The 25,802-nt window shown below is 43.7% G+C and overlaps 1 protein-coding gene across 5 annotated transcripts in view; it reads right to left on the bottom strand.

Annotated features, from left to right (window-relative positions):
* CTNND2 (catenin delta 2) overlaps nucleotides 1-25,802 on the bottom strand; it is a 945,427-nt gene that overhangs the window by 111,006 nt on the left and 808,619 nt on the right. For all 5 annotated transcript variants that reach the window (XM_086676153.1, XM_086676178.1, XM_086676183.1 and 2 more), the window contains exons 14-15: nucleotides 22,256-22,441; nucleotides 7,127-7,300 (exon numbers count right to left, since the gene is read on the bottom strand). In XM_086676153.1, the coding sequence (XP_086532279.1) occupies nucleotides 7,127-7,300; nucleotides 22,256-22,441 (360 nt within the window). The remainder of the gene's footprint in view (nucleotides 1-7,126; nucleotides 7,301-22,255; nucleotides 22,442-25,802) is intronic.

The raw sequence follows: 25,802 nt of genomic DNA on the forward strand, positions 1-25,802 counted from the left end.
TAAATCAGAAAGCTTTTCCTTTATTGCATCCTTCTTTTTTTTCTTTATAAACATGGTGATTCATGGGGAGAGGGAGTTACATCTCATATTTTTCTCTTGGATCCAGAAAACATATTATTCGGGGGACATGAAGCACAGTCTGGAGGGACTGTGCTGATACAAACCCTCTCCGTCTTGCAAATACAAGGCACACCTTTGGTTGAAGACCTGGCTAGTAAGGTACCTAAAGTGCCATTGGTTTTTACAAAGATGTTAACAGTTTTATTTTGTAACATAAATTGAATATATTACCAAATCTCTGTCCCTTCAGAATGAAGAATTTTACTCTTTTTGAATCTGGATTCAGATTACTTTGTGACTGGGAATTGGTTTTCACTGTCAGGGGCCTATGAATGTAGAGAAAGCATGTGTCTACTGGAGGCTAGGAGTTGAGCCCAGATTATACAAGAGGGACACACATGTAAGATCTTGACTCTCGTAAGGGAACATTTCTGGTTGTGGATTTGTGTTTTTTTTCCACTTCTTGCTGGTAGATGGTGATCACAAGAGTAGCCTTGGAAGTCACGTGTTGAAGATGGCAGAACGGCTGTTGTGAGCTGGTGTGAATTAATTCATGGAGGGGAGCTTCCCTCTTCACACACCTGCCCATACCTGTTACATCAGAGAAGATAACTTCTGTCTTCTATCTTGAATTAGCCCTTGCGTATTTGGGACCTCTTTGCTATGGCCGTTAGCATCCTTCTTAAAGGAGATCTGCTAGTGTATTACAGTGAACTCTAATCATGGACTCCTAGCCCTAAGGTGTTAGCTAGTGACGTTGGCAGTGTACTTCCTCATTCCTGACCTCTTCCTTGTAAAACCGACTCCAGGAACACTCTTGTGCCTAGTGTAGACATACACCTTTGTGTATACGTTCCTACCATAGCACCCACAATGGGTTTTGAACTTCTCGTTTACATGTTTATTATACTGGAAGGTACCAGGGGAAAGGTACCAAGTCAAACTCAGCTTCCTGTTTCAAGTGTCTTCCAACTAACAGCTCACAATCGGAGAGTAAAAAAGTGTTTACCTGATGAAAGATCATATTAGGTTAATTTTTAGAATCTAGTGGTTATTATTTAAGAATAGCACTCTCCACTGAAAGGAACTAATAAAAAGGATCAAAGCTACCACAATTTTTGAAAGGGCCAGCAAGTTGTAGCCACTTCCACAGAAACACTGTTGGGGCTTAAAGTGCTCACATGCTCCTTTACTGGTCCTTTCTAAAGCCAAACTAATCCCTTAATCCTGTGGTCCCTGTGTGTGGGGTTAGACCCTGACACGGGGCCGATGAATACTTGCTTATCCTCTGGACTGGAAGAACAGAATACCGAGTGGCAAGACCTGAGCCCCACAGCTCTGATGATGCAAGAACAGTTAACCTGAAGTTTTTGTTTGAATTCCCACTGACCCACCTGCTCAGATAATTAATAATGCCAGTTCCCAGGTTAGCCCATGTCTTAAACTGTGCTCAAATGGGGATTAGGTTCCTGATCATATTACAACTGTCCTAGGTATAATCTGTGCCCCTGGGGTTCCTTTAAGAGCAGGTTGTGCCTGGTAGATACCGAACCAGAATCAGTTTTATATGTAATTGGCCCCGGCAGATTCAGAATGTTGCTTCACTGTCTTCTCATTGTCATTGTTGCTGATGAGAAATCAGCTGTCACTCTTCTCTTTGTAAGGACAAGTCTTTTTTTTTTCTAGCTGCCTTTTTTTTTAATAAGTCATAATTTTTTGTGTGTGTGCAGTTGACACACAATGTTACTCTCTAGCTGATTTTAAGATGTTCTGTTTACTACTGATTTTGATCAATTTGACTGATGCACCTTAGTACGGTTCCTTTATGCTTCTGCTTGGGTTTTCTTGAACTGCTTGGATCTGGGAGTTTAGGGTTTTCATTACATTTGGGAAATTTTCAGGTATTATTTCTCCAAATATTTTTGTTCTCTTATCTTTCTCCTTTCTCTCTCCTTTCCTTTGGGATTTTTTTTTTTTTAAGAATTTTTTTTTACCTTTATCTGAGAGACTGAAAGAGAGTGTGGGCAGAGAGGGATTGAGAGAGAATTCCAAGCAGGCTATGTGCTCTCATCACAGGACCTGACAAGGGGCTCGATCTCACAAACTGTGAGACCATGACCTGAGCTGAAATCAGGAGTCAGATGCTTAACCAACTAAGTCACCCAGGCACCCCACCTTTGAGGATTCTAATTACATGTGTATCAGGCCACTTGAGGCTCATTGATAATTTATGGGTTTTTTTTTTCTTTGTGTTTCATTTTGGGTAGTTTCTGTTCAGGTTGTAAATCTTTTTCTTCTGCAATAGCTAACCTTCCTATTATCCCATCCCATCCCATGTGTTTTTTATTTCATACATTGTATTTACAACTCTAGAGGTTTTATTTGAGTCTTACTTACTTTCCATGTTCTAATTAACTTCTTGAACACAGGGAACACAGTTGATAGCAACTGCTTGTCTGCTAATGTTAACTTCTGTGTCCGTTCTGAGTCGCTTTTGAATGATTAATGTTTCTCCTTATTATGAACTACATTTTCCTCTTTATTTGGTTGTAAGCTTATTTTCAACTAAGATGCCAGACATTCTTCATTTTAATCTGCTGGATGCTGCATGCTTTTTGTATTCCTACAGATATTTTTAAGCATTGTTCTAGGATTCAGTTAATGTGGAAACTATTGCTACTTTTGGATCTTACTTTTAAGATTTTATAGGAGAGACCAGGTCATATTTAGTCCAGGGCTAATTATATGCTTAGTATCAGGAGACAAGACCCTCCTGAGCACATACCCAGTGGCCCATGAAGTACGAGGTTTTCCTGTCTGGCTCTTCGTTAGGCACACTATACCCATCCCTGTGTGAGCCGAGTTTAATTCTCCCTAATTGCACGAGCTTCTTTCCTCTGCTTTGGGCATTTACCTCACATGCATTCACTGATGGTTCCCTGCTGAATATTTGAGGGGAATCCTCTGTGTGTGGCTTTCTCCTGTCTGGAACTCTGTCCTATGAACACTAGGTGCCCTGTCTCCCCAGATTCCCAGCTCCGTCTCCTAGGCTCAGTGTCTGCTGAGCTCCTCTGGAGTTCCCAGGTCTTGGGCCATGGTCTGCAGACTCTCAAGGCAGTGTGATGGAGCAATCGGAGGGCTCACCTTGCTTGTTTTCTGTCTCTCCTAGATCACTGTCCTTCACTGACTAATGCTTGGTGTCTTAAAAACCATTGTTTGTTATATTTCTCTAGATTATTTGTTGTTGTTGTTGTTATTCTTCCTTAAAGGTAGGTAAACCTGGACCTTGTCACTTCATCTGGGCATCTTGGCTGGAAGTCCCCCCAGGTGTAGCTGTTTCTATAACTCATGGCTTTGGAAATCAGATCGTTCAATGATGATGACGAAAGTAATGCCAAACTCCCAAGAGCCAGGTTTACTCTATAGTGGATTTGGATGTATATGGCACTCACAAGACAAGTGCAGTCCTTGCTATCAGGACTAGCTACTGGGGTCTTGTGGGGAAGAAATCACTAAGTCATGTGTGATTAAGGCCAGTGACTTGGTTATGACCTAGATCTTCTCCATCTCCTCCTCCTTAGGTTGGGCCCATCCTTGTCCTGCCTCAGGCTGGTCATCATGTCCAACTGAATGTGTTGTCTCTAGGAGCCTGTTGATTGGGCAGGATCTTCAGATAACCTCTGTGTTTATTCTGACCCAATTCCTACCTCCTAGGCATCATGCTTCATGCACCATTTTCAAAACTTTGTTTCTTTTTATTTAAACTTTATGCTTCACATCACACCATTAACTAGAATAAGACAATTGTCAAACCATGGTTTCTACTTTTATTTGCTGTATTCCACTGATGCCTGGGTTCACTTTTACATGGTACTCCAACTGCTAAGCTCCACTTAATTCACTGTCCTTGTCAAGGCTGTTGCCCCTGACTCTAGGGACAAGTCTCAAATTTCCCAGTTCTCTTATTTTTTATTCATTTTGGCCACATGGCCAGAGATTCTGTTTCTTTCTTCACTACATCTATGTTGCTATCATGTTACCTCATTAAATATTAACAGCTTAATATCCAAGTATCTCTTTACTCTATCTTTTTTTAGAAAGTAAATAAAATAAATAATAGATTCTTTGAAAATGGTCACATTTTAGGGGGACTCTACAAAAATATCTAAAGTATCCGACTTAATAATAAGTGCAGAATGTATTTCTATAGTTCAAACCCTAGGTTTGCATAAAGTTCAATTACAACGGAAATAACCCACAAATGCGAGTTGAAAGAGCATTCATTCACATTTTGGAAATCTCCAAAGTACTATATCCAATTGTTTTGATATTCTGTGACAAACAAAATAATTGTGCTGTAAGTGGAAAAAAAAAAGTAACCAAAGTCCATGTTGACTATGAAAAAAATGTATCACTCTGCTTTTGCCATTATACCATTATTCTTTTTCTGATGCTCATAAACCAAGTAATGAGTCTCTTAAAGTTTAAAAAGTATTTAAGACCATTATGAAGATCTAGTTTGCTAGTCAATTTGTTACAGAAAAAGAGTGTGCGTGATCTTCCTATAAAGAGAAGTTATTGTTTCGCATGATGAGGTCTATAAAAAGCTGTCTCTATACAGAATTCTGGTGCTTTACACTTTACATTTCTGCTTTTGTTTGGGTCATAAAAAGTTAAGGACACTAAAAAAATGCCACTAAATTTCAACAGTTGCTGTAAAAATACATTCTTAGTACTCTAGGTTTCAGATGGTAGCACTGTCTGCATGAAACTTGATCCCATTGTGAGTCTTTAATCAATCTGTTAATCAGCGAAGACTCTTTCTTGAAAAAATCTTTTTTTTTTTTATTTTGAAAAGGAAGGATTTCTCTGTTTGGTTTTTGTACAAGTTATTTTTGATCTTTTAAAAATTATAACCATTTACCAGTATTTGGCTTAATGATGACCCTAAATCATCACTATGGATTGTCTACTTTCCCTTCCCACATATGTCCTTATCATTTAATATGGTGTGTTAATACATTATACAGTAAATGAAGATAATGTGATTGACTATTATGCATGCTTGTGCATTTGTATTTTGATAAGAAAACTCTTAGTAAATAAATATACATATATTTATATATATATATATATTTTTTTCAACGTTTATTTATTTTTGGGATAGAGAGAGACAGAGCATGAACGGGGGAGGGGCAGAGAGAGAGGGAGACACAGAATCGGAAACAGGCTCCAGGCTCTGAGCCATCAGCCCAGAGCCTGACGCGGGGCTCGAACTCACGGACCGCGAGATCGTGACCTGGCTGAAGTCGGACGCTTAACCGACCGCGCCACCCAGGCGCCCCCATATATTTATATATTTATAACTACACACAAATATTCCTTAGCAGTCCCTTGCCCTGCCTGAAGACTACGCCATTTTTCTAGAGTTATTAGGATGGCAAATGCTTTTGATAAGTAGCGTTGACCAAACTTTTGGCCACATGTAATAACAGCCCATTGGCCTGTGGCATCCTGCCACCATTTTTGCATCTAGTGTCAGGATTGATCCGCAAGCTGTGACTTGAAGCAGCCACAGTATTCTCTGTCTGAAACTGACACATCCAAGCAGTCAGGCACTATCATTTGCTCAGGGTCACAAAGCTCAGAAAAGGCAGAGACTAAGTTTGAGTTGTAACTTGAATCAAAGCCTCTTAAATTTAGAGGGAGATAAGATCGAACACAGGGTTCATTCAAGGAAGTGATTTCCATTATTATCTCTTCCCCAGTCATGCAAGGCCCTACTCTGGGACTCCTCCTGACGTGACTCAACTTTTGAAACTTTTCTCTGGTTGAAAGCAAAAGGTAACTTCACTTCAAGTCTAGTCCAACCTGAATTCTTTCTGAGCAACACTGGGGACACCTATGGACGGGGAGGAAAGAGACAGTGATGTTCATTCCTAAGACTCTCAAAAGAAGCGATGGGTCTGCCCATATGTCAGCAGCCAGCTCCTGGGAAGTGTTGTCAGGGCTTGTCCCCAAGGGCTGGGATGTCCCACCTGAGAAAGAAGGCATTGCTGCAGCAGTGGAAACAAAGAACGACAGAGAAGACACAAGAAGGCAGATATTGGAAGCTAGAGCAAGAAGGGAGGATGTAGTTGTGTGACAATGCTGAGGACAGTATGTGCAGTGCCTGTGATACTGAGCTTCTGAGAATTCTCTGTGTCTTATTAACATCGTTTTAAAGAAAGTGAATGCGAGACAGTGATTTATGTGTCTTCCAAGCCCCAGGCTTTTATATTAAATGAAATGAAAAATGGATGGCAGAGGTTCAAACTTCCTCTCTTGATATTTTCCCCATATGCCCTCATTCTCCCATTTGACTACACTCTTCTGTGCAATAAGACAAGTTAGCTCATGTAATGGTTAGTGACTAAACTCAAGAATTCTTTGCTATGGTGAATCCTTTTCTACCCAAAATGAGGGTCGTGGAAATTTTCCATGAAAACCAATCAGGAACAGTGTGTATTTTCAAGAATTCAGAGAAAAAGGCCCTCCTAATCTCCTAATCTCCTTCCCCATTGTCCCTTCTGGCCAAAGAGACCCAGCAATACTATTCTACTCTGTAAGCCCATAGGTTAAAAATGAAAGAGGTTCTTTTCCTTTGGGGACTGGACCAACTACAACATTATAGGGGTTTGCATGGGTTTTGAAACAAGGTGCTTGGGTATTAGCTCCCTTAACAGGAAGCAACAGAGCTTGGGAAAGCATCCACATGTCACAATCTCCCCTGAAAACAAAATAGCTCAGCTACACAGATAGAATGGAAAGCATATCACAGCATTTTCAATGACCATACTTACATCTATTCATCTATACTTTGTAGTGATCTTCAAGGACTCCCGAGCCCTTGAGAATTTTTAAAAGGAATACCTTTCTATGTCCAACAGTTCAATGGAACTGGTCTTTCTCTAACATCCTCAAAAACTGTATTGGAATTGCATATCTCACAACTGGATTTCTATTCCTTTCTAAGGACGTGCTCATAATTCCAGATTTCCTCTTTATGATAATGAACTAGTCATACCTTCCAGCTCCCTGCAGCCAAGTTCTGCAGGGCACCTGCCGCCCCTTCCAGCGTGTCTGCGTTTGAGCACTCAGAGAGCAGTGTGAGGTAGGGTTTGACTATTGATGGGTGCCACAGCATCTGGATCCCTTTTGGTGGTTCTGCACAGTCTGGAAGAGGTCCTACTCCATCCCACTGGTGGAAAAAAAAATAAGAGAGTAAACATTTTTAGCATCGTTACACTTCCCAACTTTGCCTCCTGTAAACGTGACGCACAGAAACAAAAACACACACGACGTCTGGTGAACATCGATTGCGCGCAGGGTAGTGCCTTCGTAAGCCAAAAACGAGAGAGCCACTCCCGTCCACCAAGAGCTTAGGATGGAAAGTGAAAGACTGTAGAGCATGTACGTAAGTGAATGTAATTGGCAGGAGAACGCATAAGCTCTGTAAGAACGGTGCCAGCACATTGCTGTTAAAAGGAAGAGGAAATAAGTTAATTTTGGTGGATAGAGTGGACGAAAGCCAACGATCAAGGTGGCGTGTCTTACAGTTAGCCTACTACTAGCATAACAGAGTACATGGCAACACTCAACTGCCTTTAATTCTTATGCCTAAGTGCCAGCTGATAAATTCTTATATAACTCCTAAAATACGTATTTGTCGGACTTTGAATTCCATCACTGCATTGTAGACATCACAAAAAGAGACAATTGCTATCGCTTATCAGATGCATTGACCTAGCTAACGGCAAATCTAGATTTTATGGCGATTCTGATCGTTCAGCTGGCTTTGAATTGGATCTGGCGAATAATAAGAGAATGTGTAATTAAAAATTAAAACAAATAATTTCAAAACTACCACTTACTGCACAAGGGGATATAGCAGACCATTAAAAATGGTAGTTATGACGACCGTGTAGCAATGTGTCTGGACAAATAATAAACGTAAAATGAACAAAGCAGGATGCAAAGCGGTATGTGGTTTGTGCTTTACAGCAAGTAAAATGCGCCACAGAAACACGCATGGTAATAAAAACTCATTAACAAAGTGTTCATGTCTTTCATTTTTTCCACAGTTCAAGTTTTCTGTTCCTCTTAGGATTTTAAAAATATGAAAAATTACAATAGTGATTCTGATCTTTGATCACAAACAACCTTTGTCTTTTGGGAAAGATAAAGGCAATAAATACAATGAGGGTAGAAATGAAGTAAACTCTATGTTTAGAAAAAATACTCGCGTATTTACCTATGAGAAAAGTCCCAGGAAAACAAAATCATCCTTCACAATTTCAGGGTAGGGACACTAATTTATTTTACTCCTTATTTGTGTTTATTAATGGCTGCTTAACATATAGTCTAAATGACATATACTAAACTTCCCTGCACATATTTGGGCCCATATCTGTACATGTATGTGTGTATATATCTATGTATAAATACACAATCATAGCTGTATTTCAAAACCTGTGTTTCTTAGTTCTGAAAATTTTACTGGAGCACAAGCTTACTTCATATCCTTGGAACATAAAGATGGAAGTGTTGATAGGGAAAGTGTAAAGTTATTTAACTGTCACAAATCATTTTAAGAATTGCATTATTTACTACGAGAAAAATTAAAAACTCATGTCTTCTTTTTCTCAATTATGCCACAGCTTAGTTTAAGCGAAGGCCAAAGCTCAGAGATGAATATCCCAAGGATGGACGTTGGACATCCCACAAAAGGTCATCTTCAATGAGAATGTCACTCAATTTCAACGTCGTAACAAGGACACTCAACGTGGGGGAATCTGCTTATGCTTTTAACCAAAGCCACTTCTAAACCATTCCGAAATGACTTTGCGCCTGTGCAAGCCTACTAATGAAACCAGTACATTTCTTGTAAGTACAAAAAGTAACAACATTGGAAGTGAACCAGCCTTGTCACATTGCTCCTGGTTCGTTATTTGAGACGGGCTCGCTACACTGGGTAGAAAGGTAGTGCCAGGGAAAGAGACCAGTCATTCTGCAGGTTTGCTGACTTCCATGATGAAGCAGGGGTAATACTGACTCGTCCAGAGAAACCAGTTTGGGGAACTGAATGTCTCTGCTGGTGCAACAGGTAAAGGAAAATTACTTTATATAAGCTTTTTTTTCATGGTTTATTTGGTCATCTCCTTAAAACTTTTTTTTGAAGTTTATTTCTTTATTTTGACAGAGAGAGAGACAGAGAGAGAGAGAGAGAACAGGAGAGGGGCAGAGAGAGAGGAAGACAGAGAATCCCAAGCAGACTCTGCACCGTCAGTACAGAGCCCCATGCAGGGTTCAAACGCATGAACCATGAGATCATGACCTGAGCTGAAATCAAGAGTCAGAAGCTTAACCTACTGAGTCACCCAGGTGCCCCCTTCAAACTTTTAAGCTACTGTCTTCATATAAAGATTTGGTAATATTCAGAACAATCATATTATGAAATTTGAAACTCAATAGGCATGGCATTTCCCTGTCATGTAGGAAGAACTAATGTAACAGCTGGACGTGCCCAGAAGTAGTATTTGCACGCTGGTTACAAAATGCGATAGCCAAACTCTAAGAACAAAAAGGAGCTGTGTTATCATTTGCTGGGCTCATCTTGTTCTCCTTTCCTAACTTCTTCACAATAAAATAGGATAAATGGCTAAATCAGTAGACAATTTTTTTCTGCTCGGACATGTGATCTATGTAGCTCTTAAATATCTTTTATTACAATCCTTTCTTAATGGCTACAAAGAGAATCTGAAGGAAATAAAAGGAAAACTGATGTGAATACGGATAATCTTTGGTGGCAACTAGAAATGAAGTTCAAAGGGGATTCTCTGCTATTTCGGAACATTGATGGCACCCTGGTGTGTCAATACCAAAGAAAAAGAGTTATTTCAAAGCCACTCAATGTGTGTGGCTTTTATCTGGGTACATTATTTCAAACTTTTACTGAGTTAACAGGGAAAGATTTATCAATTGTCTATTAAAAATAGACTTTTACCACCTATAAAAAGACCTGAAGTCTTCTCTAAGAGTGTGCCAATGTACTTGACATTATGCTGCCTGGAAAATCAACTCCAACAGGACCCTAGGGTGATGGTGACATCAGGATCTGACTTCGGTCATGGACACTCTGCCCATGCAAACTTTTAGGGCTAAGCTTCTTCTGGAGTGAGGGTCTGTGACAAGTCATGGGATATGCAATTTTATCACCAAAGTGGAAATACATCATTTATAAGTTGAACACAAGATGCATCCATCCTAAACTTGCTATAAGACTAGCACGTGGACAGAGGGCAAGTTGTGGCTACATCTTTCATACAATCAACCCACTGATCATCCAGCTATGTAGTCCTACGAACACAGGACTGAATTTGTAAGCCTTAAGCAAACTGTTTTGGACTATATCTTGAGGGCACATTACCAAACATTGTCTAAGAGCTTGAAATATGAGAAAAATAAAGATGCAAAATGTCATCAAGTCAGGACAGAGAATTTCTTTGTACCAAAGACGGGTCACAGTCAAGAAGACAAAATATTTCCAGGAAACTAACAGGAGCAAAGGTAGCAGAATATTTTTGATTTACTATCTGCATTACTGACAAATTATGACATACACACGCTTCTATGTATATACATATATTTCAGTATTTACGTATCTTCATTTATCAGGCTGAAGATTAAAAATCAAGCAGAGAGTAGCTAAAGGGAAAGCAAAAGAAAAAGGAGAAAGGCCTCTGCGGTTTAGAAAAAAATCTGGCTTGGGGGAAGTTTTCAGTGAAACCCTCCCTTATTCTTGGTAGTAAATTTTACTTTTATGCTCGAGAGTTAACGTTCCTCAGTTTTGTGCACAGTTTTCTTTTCATCGGTTATATTTTAACAAAACTTGCAAAAGTTCTAGAAGCCCTCGATTCTTAGAGTTATTACTTAAATGTTCAAACTACACTTTGTACAGGTGATTCACATGTTGTTACACAGGAAAAAAAATGCCAGAGAATTTATTTCTGGCATTAACACTGCCCTTACTCATTGTCTGCTTTGTAGTAATTTAGAATTTTACATATACAGTTAGGGCTCAAGAAGCGAAGAACTGAGTGCATTACACCAGAGTCTTTCAGATTTTTTTAAAAGGATAATGCTTTGGAATGAATGTTTGTGGCCCCCTTCCTCCAATTTCTTATGTTAAAAGCCTCAACCCCCAATCTGATGGTGTTTGGATGCAGGGCCTTTGAAAAGTGATTGGGTTTAGATGAGGTCATGAGAATGGAACCCCCACGTTGGGTTTAGTGTCCCTATAAAGAAATGAAGTGACCCAGAGTTTCTCTTTTCCATCTTGTAAGGGTGTGGCAAGAAGGGGTCATCTGTGAACTAGGAAGAGGCTCTCAGCAGACACCAAATCTATTGGTACCTTCATCTGGGACTTTCAGATAAATTTCTGTTGTTTAAGTCCTCCCACCCCCCCCCCCCCCACTGTTTTTGGTATTTTGTTACGGCAGCCTGAGTAGACTAAGCCATAATCACAGTAAGGACTAAGTACATTTGGTGTAGTAGGATCCTTCTGATCCTTCTGGCTTCCCCATGACCTTTCCGCCATGGAGCTCTCTCGGGGACAAGCTGTCAGCAAAGCAAGGAGAGTGCGTGGCAGGATTATGTTGACAGTAAATCACAGAGCAAATCAATTGGTTTTATCGCCCCAAATAGTGCCACACTCAATAACATACCATCAGCGCTTTTCTCTACTGATCTTAAATGTGTAACTGTATGACTGACATCAATAAAGCAAATCAATCAACAGTCTCTATCATTCATTTTCTAAAACTGCATAGAATTGAAAATAAGGTATTCTCTGTTCAAGAAGGTAATGCTTAAATCTTTTTGGAAAGGAAGAGAATAACAAGCCTCCGTGTTACAAGCCAAGGAGCTGCTGATTTTTGGACCTGATGTTTCTGCTATGGTCATAGTCAGGGGAGGAGAGATCTACTGGCCACAGTTAAGAAATGTCCCCTTGGGAAGAAAGTTACACAGGTGCGGGGCTGTGTCCAATGTGTGGCTTAAACAAACAAACGGACCAACAAAAAACAAGACGAAAGCCTTTCTTTGGACTTGGTTTCCATACTTTTGTTTCCCCACACAGCTTAAATTCTATGTAAAAGGTTTCTTAGTCGGCTGCAGTATGGAAGAGTAGAAGCCACTTTCTCCTTATATGAAGAGAATGGTGTAAGTTGGGGATAAAAATCCGAACGTTCCCAAACCAGAAAGCAAAGATGTCCATAAACCAAGACTCTGTGGGGTTTTTTTTTTTGTTTTTAATTTTTTTAATGCTTATTTATTTTTGACAGAGAGACAAGACACAGAGCATGAGCGGGGGAGGGGCAGAGAGAGAGGGGGACAGAGAATCTGAAGCAGGCTCCAGGCTCCCAGGTGTCAGCACAGACAGAGCCCGATGGCGGGGCTCGATCTCATGAACCTTGAGATCATGACCTGAGCTCAAGTCAGATGCTTACCCGACTGAGCCACCCAGGCGCCCCTTTAAACCAAGACTTTGTAAACACGGGCTTCTCTCAGGGATGGTGGCTCGCAGAGCGCTCTAATTATTGCATTCATAAAAGCCCCTACTAGTGAGAAAAATTAACGAGAGCCTTTCAGCTCTTCCCCTTCTGCCAAGTTTACAACTGCCCAGCCTCCGTTCTGTCACACTGGGCGGGCTTCCACAGAGATGCAGAGAAGGAGAGCTCCCCGAGGCTGGGGGAAGCATCTACAGTCCAGAGGTGCAGAGATACCCCGCTCCTCTCTCCATATGTCGCAGCCTTGCAAGGCCACGTAAGGAGAAGAGCTTCTCCTGCTCGGCTGTGTCTTCACAAACAGAAAAGCCTTCTTCGCCATTGCGACGCATCTCTGTTGCCCATATTTTCCCACCGTTGAGAGGGCATCACCGTCACTACCCTTGTGCAGGCCAAGTTTTGTTCCGAAGGGATCTGGGTGAAATATACAACAGGCCAAGGAAACTGCGTGGATCTTCAGCAGCAGGGGAACATTGACCTTAAAATCCCACTCTTCCCTCCCAGCTGAAGGTACACCTCGTGTGTCAGAAGAGAAGATAGCTCAGAGATGTGAACTGGCAGGCATGTCCTCTTACGCCGGGCTCCGTTTAATCAGGCGTCAGCCTGTACACATACTTTAAAAAGCAACAACATAAACATAAGTCCATCCTCTGTCTGCCAGTTTTGCTTGGCTTGGTTTGAACATCCGAGTTGCTAATAGATCTTCCCTCGACAGGGTTTCCTTAGCACTTCCAGCTTTTGGGGGGATTAAGGGAAAAGGAGGCAGGGGATAGAAGTTCTGGTTATGAAGAAACTCAGAGCAATGCTAAAGAGCCAGGAGAGAGATGATTCTTATGTTGACCCTTGGGAATTTTGAAGAAGAAGGTGGCTCAGGTGTGTGAACTCCCCTGGTCGCTGTTCGGAAGACGTAGATTACAGGGAGGGTGGAATCCGTGCAAAAACGGGACAGAGGTGGTGGCCAAGGAGCCATATTTATGTGGCACACATGGTCTCTCGGCTCTCCTTGAAGACACAAAGCGTTCTGCACTTGAGAGATTAGAAACCTATGTTCAAGTGGCAGGATTCTTTTCTGAATCAAGTATCAGAATAAAGAGACTCAGGGATAGATAGCCTTGCTGATTCTCTGTCAGTCTGGAGCCAAGGGGCATTGTGTGAGGGTGACGGGCACCCCCAATCGTTTGCTCAGAACCACCCGCCCCTTAGGAAGAGGTGGGAGGGAGGCCGGTGATACTGCCCTGCTCCAGAGACCGACACGATGACACCACTGTGCTGTGCCCCACAGAGTTATTGAGGCTGGGCCACATCACTAGGCTTATCCGCCTTTTCTCCCAGTCATTGTGATGGAACCAACCAGAACACCGCTAAGACCCCTCTAGAATTCTCTCTGCTCCTAACTTCTCATCCACATCTGGGAAAACCTGGGCCAGGAACCTCTCCAGTACTTCCTTTTTACTTTTTCCATTACTTTCCTTTTAAAGGCACTCTGTCCTTGACATGCCAACCTGCCTCAGAGAATCCCGTAATCTTGTTTGTTAATATCTTTGCTGATACACCCCTGAAAGATAGTCTCATACAGTGGTTCTTGACTGAAGGGATTTCATCATCCAAGGGAACGACTGGCAATGTTTGAAGACATTGTTGGTGGTCACAACCGGGGGAAAGGGGTACTGTTGGCATCTACTAGGTAGAGGCCAGGAATGCTGATAACATCCTACAAGGCACAGGACAGCCCCCACAACAGAGAATTATCTGGCTCAAAATGTCAAGAGTGGGCAGGCTGAGGAACCCTGATCTAGTAGTATATAACAGAGTATTTATTAATGGCATAGAGTACTGAATGGTCAAATGTCAACAAGGAAAGTAAAGGGGAAGCCTAGTTCAGAGTTTTAAGTCTGCAAACTCACTGAAATCAGAAATCCAGCACTTTTTTTGCTGATGGGATATAGTTCATATGAGAGGCACAGAAGTAGGAAGAGAATCTCATTCACTCATGCGTAGTGACAAAGGAGAGTCACTGCACAGAAAGGCACGGCCGTGATTTTGCAGGCTCATGTGGCTTGTTGCTTGCAGGACATGAAATACCGTGTCTTGGGTCACCAAGCTCCTGGCATACGGTGACGTGAAGCTACAGTGAGACCGAGCGGGAGCCAGCCGGGAGGAGCAAGCAGCCACCGAAATAAGCTGATGGCTGGAAAAGAAATGGTATTAAGCAGCAAAAGAAAAAGTATGGCTCACTAATAAAATGAAAACTGGAAGAAAGAAAGGCGACCCGTGCTATTCTGAAATGAGAACTTAAAAGCATCAGGAATGTCACGAGGGGCAGATCCATCAGTGATAATAAACCAAATCCAAATGTGCCTCGACTGTCGCTGCCCTCCAGAGCGATTAGGACAAATTCCGGCTTATGTATCCCAAGCCTTGAAAAATGGACTTGGTCTCCACATTTCCCTCCTAAGGATTAATCCCTGAAAGGCGATGACGGGTGTAGGCGAGACTTCACTACACAAGTTTGTCACAGTTTGCACTAACTAAAATTCAGAAGACGCCAAATTTGTTGCTCATCAGGGATTGGTTCCCACACCACGAGCACGTGGGTTCACGCAGCACACGTGGCTGTAGGTGTGTTCCTACCGCGTGATTCTTTTCCACGTTCCGCTGGTGACTGCTGGCCAGGACAGAGGTCACGCTGAGGCCAGGGATAAACGAGTGCACAACAATGCGCAGCTGGAGACAGAGTGGGTGCTGCGCTCACCCCTGTCCTCCGTGGCGTGCCCAGGTGGGCAGCGGGTGCAGCCCCGAGTGCAGGTAACCAGGGGCTGCGCTGTCTGCCGAGGAATTGCAAAACCGAGAAACAAATAAAAAGTGAAATTTTCTTACCATGCGCAGGTAACTCTACACAATATTCCTCCTCCCAGGGACAGAAAGCTCTTGCTGACCCCCTTAAGCATGCCACGACACCCCCTTTTCCTGAGCGAAGGGAATGCCCGAGGGTCATGGCTTCCCCACAAGCACATCACACATCCCGCCTACCGTGCACTTCGGGGGCTAAGGTGACCCAATGCAGACCAAAGAGGGGGTGAGTGGCAGTGATATACGTGACTTTCAATAGGGCACTCTGCTCTATCCTGTCGACTTTGTGCCATTTCTGCTCCTGGACGGCGGACATGAAGAGCCACCTTGGACCATGAGGAGGAGGAATTACCCGAAAGAGAAGAACATGACAGATCTAAGAGCCTCCAAAGACTGCAGATGACGGCGGCCAGCAGCATCGACCTCCACATTGCTGGGAAGGACACTTAACTATTCTCAGGACACTTATAAACCCTAAGGACGCCTATAAAGTCTACGGGTTTGGCTGTCTGACACATGGCCTGACTCATATGCACAGCAGTGTACTTAAAATTGTCTTTTGAAGGGTTAAACAAAGCTGTGCATAAATACGGATAGAAGAAGTTTTGAAAGGATATATGCCTGGTATAAATTCCAATCACAGCTCTGTCTAGGAGGGGGATGGTGGGGGCGGGGTGTCTGTGTTACTTTCATCTCATGGCTTATTACTATTTTATTTCTGTATAAATTTTACATGTTATGTGTGCATGTATATACCGGCATATTTATGTTTGTTTATAATTAACATCCATTTTGGCCAAGATAAGAAGAAACTTATTTAAAATTCAAATCTCCAACGTTATCTAAATTAGCAGTGAAATTCGTTTGTGTGCTTTGGGATACTGACCACTATTTAGCGTCACAGTCTCATTCCTGTGCATCCGTCACATCTGTGTGATGCAGTGGGCAATGTGTCACACTCACAGAGAAGTGATACCAGATAGCAAGTCCTGAAAATCCCAGCAAACTTTTCAGGTGATGGGGTTTCATGACGCCTCACGCCATTTACCTATGTCATGCGTTAACGTCCTCAGAACAAAGCATCGTTGAGTCTGGCGTGATCAAAAGTGTTGCTTCTCCAGGGGTACTTTGAGACGCACCCGTACCCATTTGTTGACACAAATCCTCAGGTTTTAGATGATCATCACGATGCACAACGTTTGTTAGGTTTGGTGGTCCCTACAGATTCAGAATGTTGAGTAACGTCATAAAATACAACACTGCCACAAGACGCCAGAGAGCAGTTTGGACCAAAAGTGGAGAGAGACGGTCCATGGAATACCCTTGGCTCACAGTGGCTCCTGTAGCCCAAGTGTCACCGGGAAAGAAATGGATGTGACTGGGACAAGTCACAGGTTTCAATGTCTACTTGACACGATGGGTAGAGGCTGCTGCGGACCCCAGACCGAGCATCACTCAGCACAGCTGGTTCTGGGTGTTGGGCTAGAAATGGACAGAAACCGGATGCACCCAGTCCCCCGCCTCAGCAGATCCACTCTCCATGGGCGTCAACAACTGTACATAACTCACAATGTGACTGGCACGACGGGGGCAGTTTAAATAAAGCCATGTGCAAGTAGATTAGAAGATGGGTAACTTTTTACTTGGAAGAAGTCCTGAAAGAGCGGAAGAGATGCTTTTATTTGACCTTAAAGGATAGTCGTCCAAGCAGCGGACGGAGGGGAGGGGAAGACCGCACAGAGGAGGAACACGAGCGAAAGGTTAGAGGCTGGCCTGTGGGACAAAGGATGGGTAGGTGGGAGCTCCTGGAGGTTCCTCCAAGACATGCCCATCGTCATGGGGAACAAAAGAAGGCATTCAAGATTTTACATGGAATCCCATTACTATCGCTTTGGCGTACGAAACAGCTTGGTGGTATCATCAGTGAAACTTCCCGCTGGCCCATGCATTTGACATCTACGGCGTAAGAAAGAAGTGAACAGGAGCTTAAATTGACCACAGCGCACTAGACCGTGAAACAAAGATGGCCGGGAGAGGGAACATGAGCACGCGAGAAGAGGCTCAGAATCGTCTTTGAATTGTCAGAGGTCTATGTCCTCACCCACGTGGATACATCTATATCCACGTGAATAAAACATTCACAAGGGATATTCCAACAGAAGGGAGAAGTTTTGAGTTCTAGGTCATCTTGCTTGTCTTGTTTTTTTTTGTTTTTGGTTTTGTTTTCTTCCCCCTCAGCGGTTTCTCTGCACTGTCAAGTTCACACTGAGTGGGGTCTTGAAGCCTCAGGTCTGCTCTGGCCAGCAGCCAGCGGTATCCTGTGACTTCAAGTCCATTTTCGAGTACCACTAACCCCCGGACATCATCCCAGGAAGCTTGGCCATCTCCCAAACTGGAAAACAAAAGATGCTTATTTCTACAAAAGGTGGGAAAGTAAATACACCGATTTTGTCTACTTGCATTTCCCTGGATCCCAATCTCTGGATTGCCCGTCCTGCCCCACCGTGCCCAGCTGCTGGCACAGAGCCCTGCTGGAGAAGGTGGAGCCCCTGCCAGGTGACATGTGCCTTTGGGCACGTGATGTGTACATTGTTTGGTGGGGCGGGGGTAGGGTTCTGCCCGAAAAGGGCTAGAGAGACCATCAATTTCTTATAATCTGGCAATAGGCACTGAACCCGGAGTCAGAAATTAATACATTTGCAAAGCCTTTTTGGACCAGAATATGATGCCCAGAAATATTAACTACTTCTACCCTCAGGGGCTCATGGTGTGATGGTTCCAGTATGATTCAACAGCAGCCATTTCTTGAAAGAAGAGCATGAATGAAGCATATCTTTGTACCCTACATCTTCTTGAATTATTTCAATTAAGTATCTGAAGGATAAAGTTTCTGAGATTTTTTTATTATAACTAAATCTGACCTTCATAGTGTCAGAGAATTTTCCTAAGGTATAGAATAACAATGCCAGAGGTAAGATCAACATAAAATTCTGGGATATAGCAAAGCCCCAGAGGCAATCATTAAACCAATTATGATTTTTATCACTTTGGCTTCCTCGTAAAATCTCTGGTTTCTCTGTCCTGGGCAGTGTCTGTTGCGGATTAGACAAACTTTCCTTGTACCTTTCTCTGGTGTCTTAAATGGAAGAAGGAAAACAAATACATTCTTATAAGCAAACACTGACTTAATCACTTCATGCTTTTCAAAATATTATTTTCTAGATGGCATTTGAAAAGATTATAAATGTAATGCCTGTTCGAAAATTTGTAAATACAAAAGTACGAAACAATCAGTAGCCTTTGTCTTTGATGTTACTGTACTTTCCCTAGAAATACATACATGTATATATACAAATACAAATATATATAAACATATAATAATGAATATATTATATATAAATAATAAAAATATATACATATGTATTTTATATTTGTATGTGATACACCTTTTGCAAACCTGGCCAGGTTTTATCAACATCATACGTATCTCTATATACACTCCCATTTTTATATCATTTTCCTCCACTTTGTATTCCATATGCTCTCTTGTCACTACATAGTCTTTGAAAACCTGACTTCATGAGCAACAGATTCCAGAGACTGGATATCTGACAATCATTAAAGCTGTAAACCTACAACCTTCTGGAAGCTTCTAGATGAGTTACGCCAGTCTGCAGGCTCTGAAGGTAACCTTCTGTTCTGGTGTTAGCAAGGATGGGGATGCTTTGTCCTAGACAGACCCGAGGACATTTCCATTTCTCACCTTGCGGCAACCAGTTAACAGTGATGAATTAGGGCCTTGGTTCCTCCTCTCACTGGAGGCAGCTGGCTTTTAATTCCTTTAGACAACTTGGAATGGCTGCCTGGTTTCCCCAAGTGCAAAGCACATTCCTCAAGAAGCAAGGTTTCTCTGTTGAGACCCAGACTGGTGCATATGCCCATCCTTCCCAGCAGGTGGCGCCATCTAGACTCAGTTCTCTCCTGGGGACCAGTCACCAGGCTGGGGGCCAACTGGATGTGAGGGCGTCTTCCTATCTATCCCTCTTCTTCATGCCAGATGCTGGTGCTCTCCTCCCCATCTCCAGACCTTTCAGCTGTGCCTCCCTTCCATCCGTTTTCAATGCAAGATGGCTCCTACTTTTGACTGTTTTTTTCTACTTTTGACTGAACTTGACAAAACATCCTAAATGACTTTCAAACAACCATAATTATTATCTGTTTACACCCTCACTAAAATGTTTCATAAGATACTTTTATTACGTGAGAGCACAGTTCAAAGTCTTTTACGTAACTATCACTTGACTGAAACCATGGCTTTGATGTTTCTTTATAAGCAACAATGTTCTGTATTCTAACATGGCTGCTTCAGCAAAACTTTCTTAAAGAAATCCTTTTTGTCTCCTTGAAAATATTGTGAGAAAAAGATGGGACAAATGACCCTTATAAATTTTCACTTAGACTTTTGGCAAAAATGATAAAAGTGCTTTAATCTCTTCATCTTACTGAACTTAGAAAATGGCTCATTGATGTTGTAAAATATGGTTCGAAGTACAACATTCTAAGGTGGGAAATTGCTCATCATAAGGTTCCATGACGCAGCTCACAACGTGAAAGGAGGGATGTGGTTGGGGGTGAAGTCCGTGAATATTTTCTTCTGACTCCTGAACTCTCTGGACCCAATCAATGCCTAATATCACCTGTCACTTGAAAGGCTTCAAGCCACGTGAGCACACATTGGCAGCGTTAGAAAAAGGGTTCAGGGTCTGAGGCCAACTCTTACTAACGGGACACCAGTGACAGATGCAGGGACCATCAGAAGGATGGTTCAGAATCCAAAAAAGGACTGAAGACAAAACCTTGGAATCAGAGTGAATTCAATCTCAGTTCAAAGTTTTTTGTTTTTGTTTTTTACACCAAGGCTCATGCATTAGTACAATTTCCCAAATCTGCCTTCCAAAGTTGCCTGGGCCCATCCAGGAGGTTCCGAGTCTGTAGGTGGTGGGTAAGACCTGGGGGATTACGATCACTTGACAGATTGGCAAGCACCACATTCCTGCCCATATGCCATTCTTCTTTTCAACCTTTATTATGCTCATTCACTTTCCAGGATAAAGCAGTAAAGGGACAGGGCCACATGGTATACAGTATTGCAGAAGGAAAGCATGAGAAGGACCCATTATACCTTTGTTAGGCCATGTTTCGCTTGTACGATAATGGAAAGGGTCAGAAGCATTATGGTCTGGCCCCCTTAAGTACTGGGTTGGAAAACTGAGGTATCCAATACTATTTGGCATAATTCCTGGCACAGTTCAATAAACACCTGCTAGCTAACCACTGCATTCCCCTGAGGGGAGATTTTAAGAAGTATGGCTCAATCCTCTTAAAAGGCTCCTGCAGTTCAGGGAGAAGGTGGACACAGAGCACAGGAGAGAAAGCAGGGTTGGGAGCGTCTCAGAGCAGCAGATCACCATCGAAAAGGCCAGAAGCACGTATTTTTAGGTTACAGGTGTGTTTATGCCGGAATGTACAGACCTAGAGGCTGCAGATGTGTCTGGAGCGGCCCCCAGGGGCCACAAAGAGCAAGAGAACTAGAACCTAAAACATGTGAACACTGATGCATTCAAGTTAAATTTAGGAATGATGTTTAAGAATGCATTCCCATGAATCCTTCCTCCAAACAAAATAGCGCCTATAACCCTTACTCAAAGCAAAATGATTTTGAGAACACTTTAAAAAATGATGGGCTCTGATCTAAACAGATACTTTTGCATATTTATTTTGAATTAAAACCTGCTAAGAGACAGTGTTGGGAGTTCTGTCCTGCTCTCTTAGTTGTTCACTCTTGAAGACAGTCAGATCTTGGGTCTGTATGACCGTTAGCAGCTGGGATATGACCACAGTGTCCAGGGGAAGGCTGGACTCATGATCACTGTCCAGGAGAGATGAAGAAACCTCAGTAGTAGGGGTTTCTGGCCGCAGCTACGACTCACGCTACTCCCTCAGCTGGTGGGGGGCCGATGGGTGAGGGTTCCGTCTTCCAGAGGCTCCGGGAGAAAAGGCTGGAGACTATCTTGATTCCATCAAGGCCAAGAGTGGCTTCCTATTGGCCATTACCCCAGTGCAGGCAGCCTACTTACAGCCGCCCAAGGTAAAGTCCATCATTTTGGAGACACCTCTCCAGCTGCTCAGCTTTCTGAATTTATCAGAATTGTCCCCCAAGGCCAAGCTTCCAATGCCATTCTGTTGGAGAACTGGGAATCTGAGCCCCCATTTCTAACAATAAATGCAAGATCACATATCAAAACGTTTCAAAACATGCAGTAAAATATGTGTTGGCTGCTTAGCTTCTCTTCCTAGATCACACCTACAGTGTACCTGTGGAACACCTGCAAAGCACCCTCCTGTCCCTGGCCAGGACCTCCATCGAGGTACGAATCAACACACAGAAGAATCAGTGCCCGGGTTGGACTCTCCAAGCTGCTACCTCAGAGCCTGCCTGGGACTGACATGACTCTCTTTGGCAAAGTTCCTATGTTGACTGGGCTGCAGGATGTGGGGGAAGTCATTCGATGTCCCCCTGTCAGACCCCCCCCCCCCCACGGGAACACTGTGCAGATGTGTTAATGATTTTAGCCTGCGTTGAAAGTACAGAGCCCCGTACGTGTACACGCAGAAGAAATATTAATGTTGTAATTAGGGGAGGGGATAATTGTGTGGAGCTGCAGAGTCGCCCGCATTACCTGATCCTGGGATTTCTTTTTCTTCTTCTTCTTGCCCCAGCACCCGGAACTCTCTGCATCTTTGCCGTTGGCCTCACCACAGAGAAGCCCGTCCAGCTCATCTGTGCCCATGTGCTGTCCCTGAGACGTTTCTGCTGCTAGCCGGTATGACAGGTTCCTTAAGATGCACACACAGTTTTCAACGGTCTGGAGAACCCAAAACAAACAAACAAACAAACAAACAAAAAAGAAAGGAAAGGAAAAGAAACAAAGGAGGAATGAATAAAAACTAACCAGCATCCCTCCTCCACCCAGGAAAGCGAGTCATTTCCATATTCCTGATCCTTTCTGGATACATTTAGCTGTTGGCTCCTAAAGGCGCCCTTGATGGTCGCAGTGGAAAGAATTCAGAGAAGCGCGAGAAGGTCCTGAAACCTTTCCTTATCCAAAGTAGCTCCTTTTATAAGCAGCTGTCAGTGTGGTTGTTTTTGTTTTTGTTTTTTTAAGTTGGCAAGTTGGCTAACATACAGTGTAGTCTTGGCTTCAGGACTAGATTCCCGTGATGCAACACTTACATACAACCCAGTGCTCACCCCAACAAGTGTCCTCCTCAATGCCCATCACCCATTTCCCCTGCCCCCATCAACTCTCAGTTTGTTCTCTGTATTTAAGAGTCTCTTATGGTTATGTAAGCAGCTGCCATTGTTGGCTGAAGCTCACTAATGAGTGGGGAAGAATCCACAATCGCCAGAGGTCTCGGATGGTGGCCCGCTCACAGGCCACTCCCCTCTGGGGACCAGGGCTCGGCATCACCGAGAATATGGATACTCACGTTTCCATCACTCCGGGAGGGAGACACTAACTACTATCTGCCATCCACCAGGGCCCTTTCTGGTAGTAAAATGAGGTAGGAGATATAAAGCTGGGGGGGTCCTAGACAAGCCATGTGCTGGGATCCGCTGGGGGCATAAATGTTCCCATGCTACTGCTTCGTTTTGAGGTGGCTGGTGCTCCTGTTTCCTTAGCATAGGCATTCGACGGTGCTTGAGGACACGGGTGCAGCTGAACACCTTAGGGCCCTTGGTCTCTGCTGCCTTGTGACTTGGGACGATACGCCCAACATCTCTCTGAGTCAATTCCCTCCTCTGTCAGATGCTCGGAATGGTACCCACGTCTTAGCTTGCTGTGAGGATCAGATGAGCTAGAGTATGTGTGTGCGGTAGGCTGAATGCCTCCCCTGCCACGATGTCTGCATTAATCTCTGGAAGCTCTGAATATGTTGGGTTCCGAGGCCAAGGGGAATGGAGGCGGCAGACAGAATTAATCAGCCGGCCTTCTGTTAGGGAGATTGTCCCGGATTATCCTGGGGGGCCCATGTAACCATGAGGGTCTTAGAAGCGAGGGAGGGTGCAGAACAGGTGTGAAAAGGCGTGACCTCTCCTTGCTGCCTGTGAAAATGGAGGAAGGGGCCACAAGCCAGGGAATGTGGGCACCTGTAGAAGCTGGAAAAGACGAGGAATTGGACTCTCCCTGGCGCCTCCAGAAGGAATGCGGCCCTGGCGACACTTTTATTTTAGCCCAACAACACCCATTTGGGACTCCTGGCCTGTGAAACGGTGAGATAATAAGTATGCATTGTTTCCAGCCACCGTGTTTGTGGTGATCTATTCCAGCAACAGTGGGAAACCTAGTGTGTACGTACTGAAGATAGTGCCTGCCCACGGAGAATGCTGTATGAGAGTTCATACCATGAACAATGATGCACACAGCACGCTTGGGAGTCCAGAGCATGGGACCCAGAGCCGCCAGTCTAGGTTTGAGCCCTGGCTCTGCCATTTCATGGGCTGTGTGACCTTGGGCAAAGTGCTTAATCTCTCTGTGTTTCCATTTCCTCCCAAAGACCCTTCCTGCCAAAGATCATCACCTTGGAGAACAGGTTTCACACATGAATTTGGGAGGACACATACACTCAGTCCATTGCACTGACCTTTTGACCTTTGTTCCAAATTTGATGAACAGTGGGAAGAAGAAAAATGCACCCAATTCAAAAAATAATGGTGGGAAAAAAACTGAACTGAGCTAAGTTTTATTTTTAAAAGCATGCCAATTTGGCTATGGTTTCTCAGGCACCTGCTGTGTGCACCAGCATTCAAGGCAGGGAACGTGGTTCCATTTCACAGATGAGAGGGACGAGACCTGTAGTCGTCGGGGACTCACAGCAGATTGGGCCACGTCTTCCCAGTCCTGGGCCCAGCCTGGAAGGGATGGGGCTAAGTGCTCCCCTCCCACGACGGGGATCTGGTTAAAGGAAGCATGCATCTTTGACTTGACTACTGGGTGTGTGACAATCAACCAGGAAAACTGGTTTTCAGAATGTATCTCGGGAGCCTTTGCTCCATTCTAGACCTTTCTTGTCAGCTTTTCAAGGTTTCACGGCTGCTAATCCCACAGGCTTTAAGCCAACTTGATTTTCTATTTCAAGCATCCTCTCAGCATCAAAAAAAGGAACCGGCATGAAAGCAGGTAAACACAGGATGATGCATGAAAGAGAGAAAAGTCTCTCCCTGAAAGGGAAATGTTATGGCATAAGTCAGAACGATTTTTAAATCAGCTCAAACTGATTTTTTCCTTACATCAAAGGCTTGGGAGAATCAACTTCTTTCTCATCCTGCTGCTCATGTTCCCTGGGGGCATCTTCGTGCCTCTGTTTAACAAATGACTACTGGGGAACACAGCCACAGTTTTGAGAAATGCTTTATGATCTACCTGTGGCTGGGGGATGGTTTGGGAGAAGCTGGAGGCAGGGAGAAAGTGGGGTTGACGGAGGGGTGGGGGTGCAGAGGAAAAGATGGGGCGAGGGAGACACAGAGGCTGAACTCATCCCTCTAGCTCAGCTTGGTGTGGGAGGGCCACCCATTCAAGCTCTTTCCTCGAAAGGAGGGGGATAGGGGACAGAAAAACAAGCAGCCACCGTCCTTCTTTGGGACGCCAGCAGAAGGCATGTGGCAGCTGGTGGCGCTGCTCTTGACATGCACTGCTGTCAACAGCGCTTCTAGCGGCTCCTCGTGGTCACCAGGGTCATTTTGACGCCTTATTTTCTATGGCAAAGGGCTAATTTGGAAGTTGTCCATAGACTGCTGAACCATATGTTACCCATTCAACAAACTGTCCCGGTCACAGGAGCCGAGCTGAGAGCTTGTGTGGATTCCAGGCTCTAGGATGCCATTAGCTTTGCTGGCCGTAAAGAGAATGTGCACTCACCTCCCTCCTCTATCCTGTCACTGTGAAAGCTCAGAGGTGACCAGACAGAGGGCTGAGTGGCACACTGTGGGACCATAATACGTTAGAACTCTCTGGCACGTTCTGGCTGGCAAAACACTGCTAAGTAACTTGTGGAGTCTGATCCTTTCAGAAGCTACGGCGATCTTCCTTGTCACAAAGTCAGGGTGCCCAGGTACAATTCTATAATCAGCAGGAGGGTGGGGGCAAATCTACCCAAGCCTGGTGCTCTAGCTGCTGCATCAGAAATAGCCGCGTCTTATGATTCCCGCCTTTAATACTCCCAGGG

Source organism: Puma concolor, chromosome A1 (genome assembly GCF_028749965.1).
Source record: "Puma concolor isolate L17-30 chromosome A1, mPumCon1.1.hap2, whole genome shotgun sequence".
NCBI classification, from domain to species: domain Eukaryota; kingdom Metazoa; phylum Chordata; class Mammalia; order Carnivora; family Felidae; genus Puma; species Puma concolor.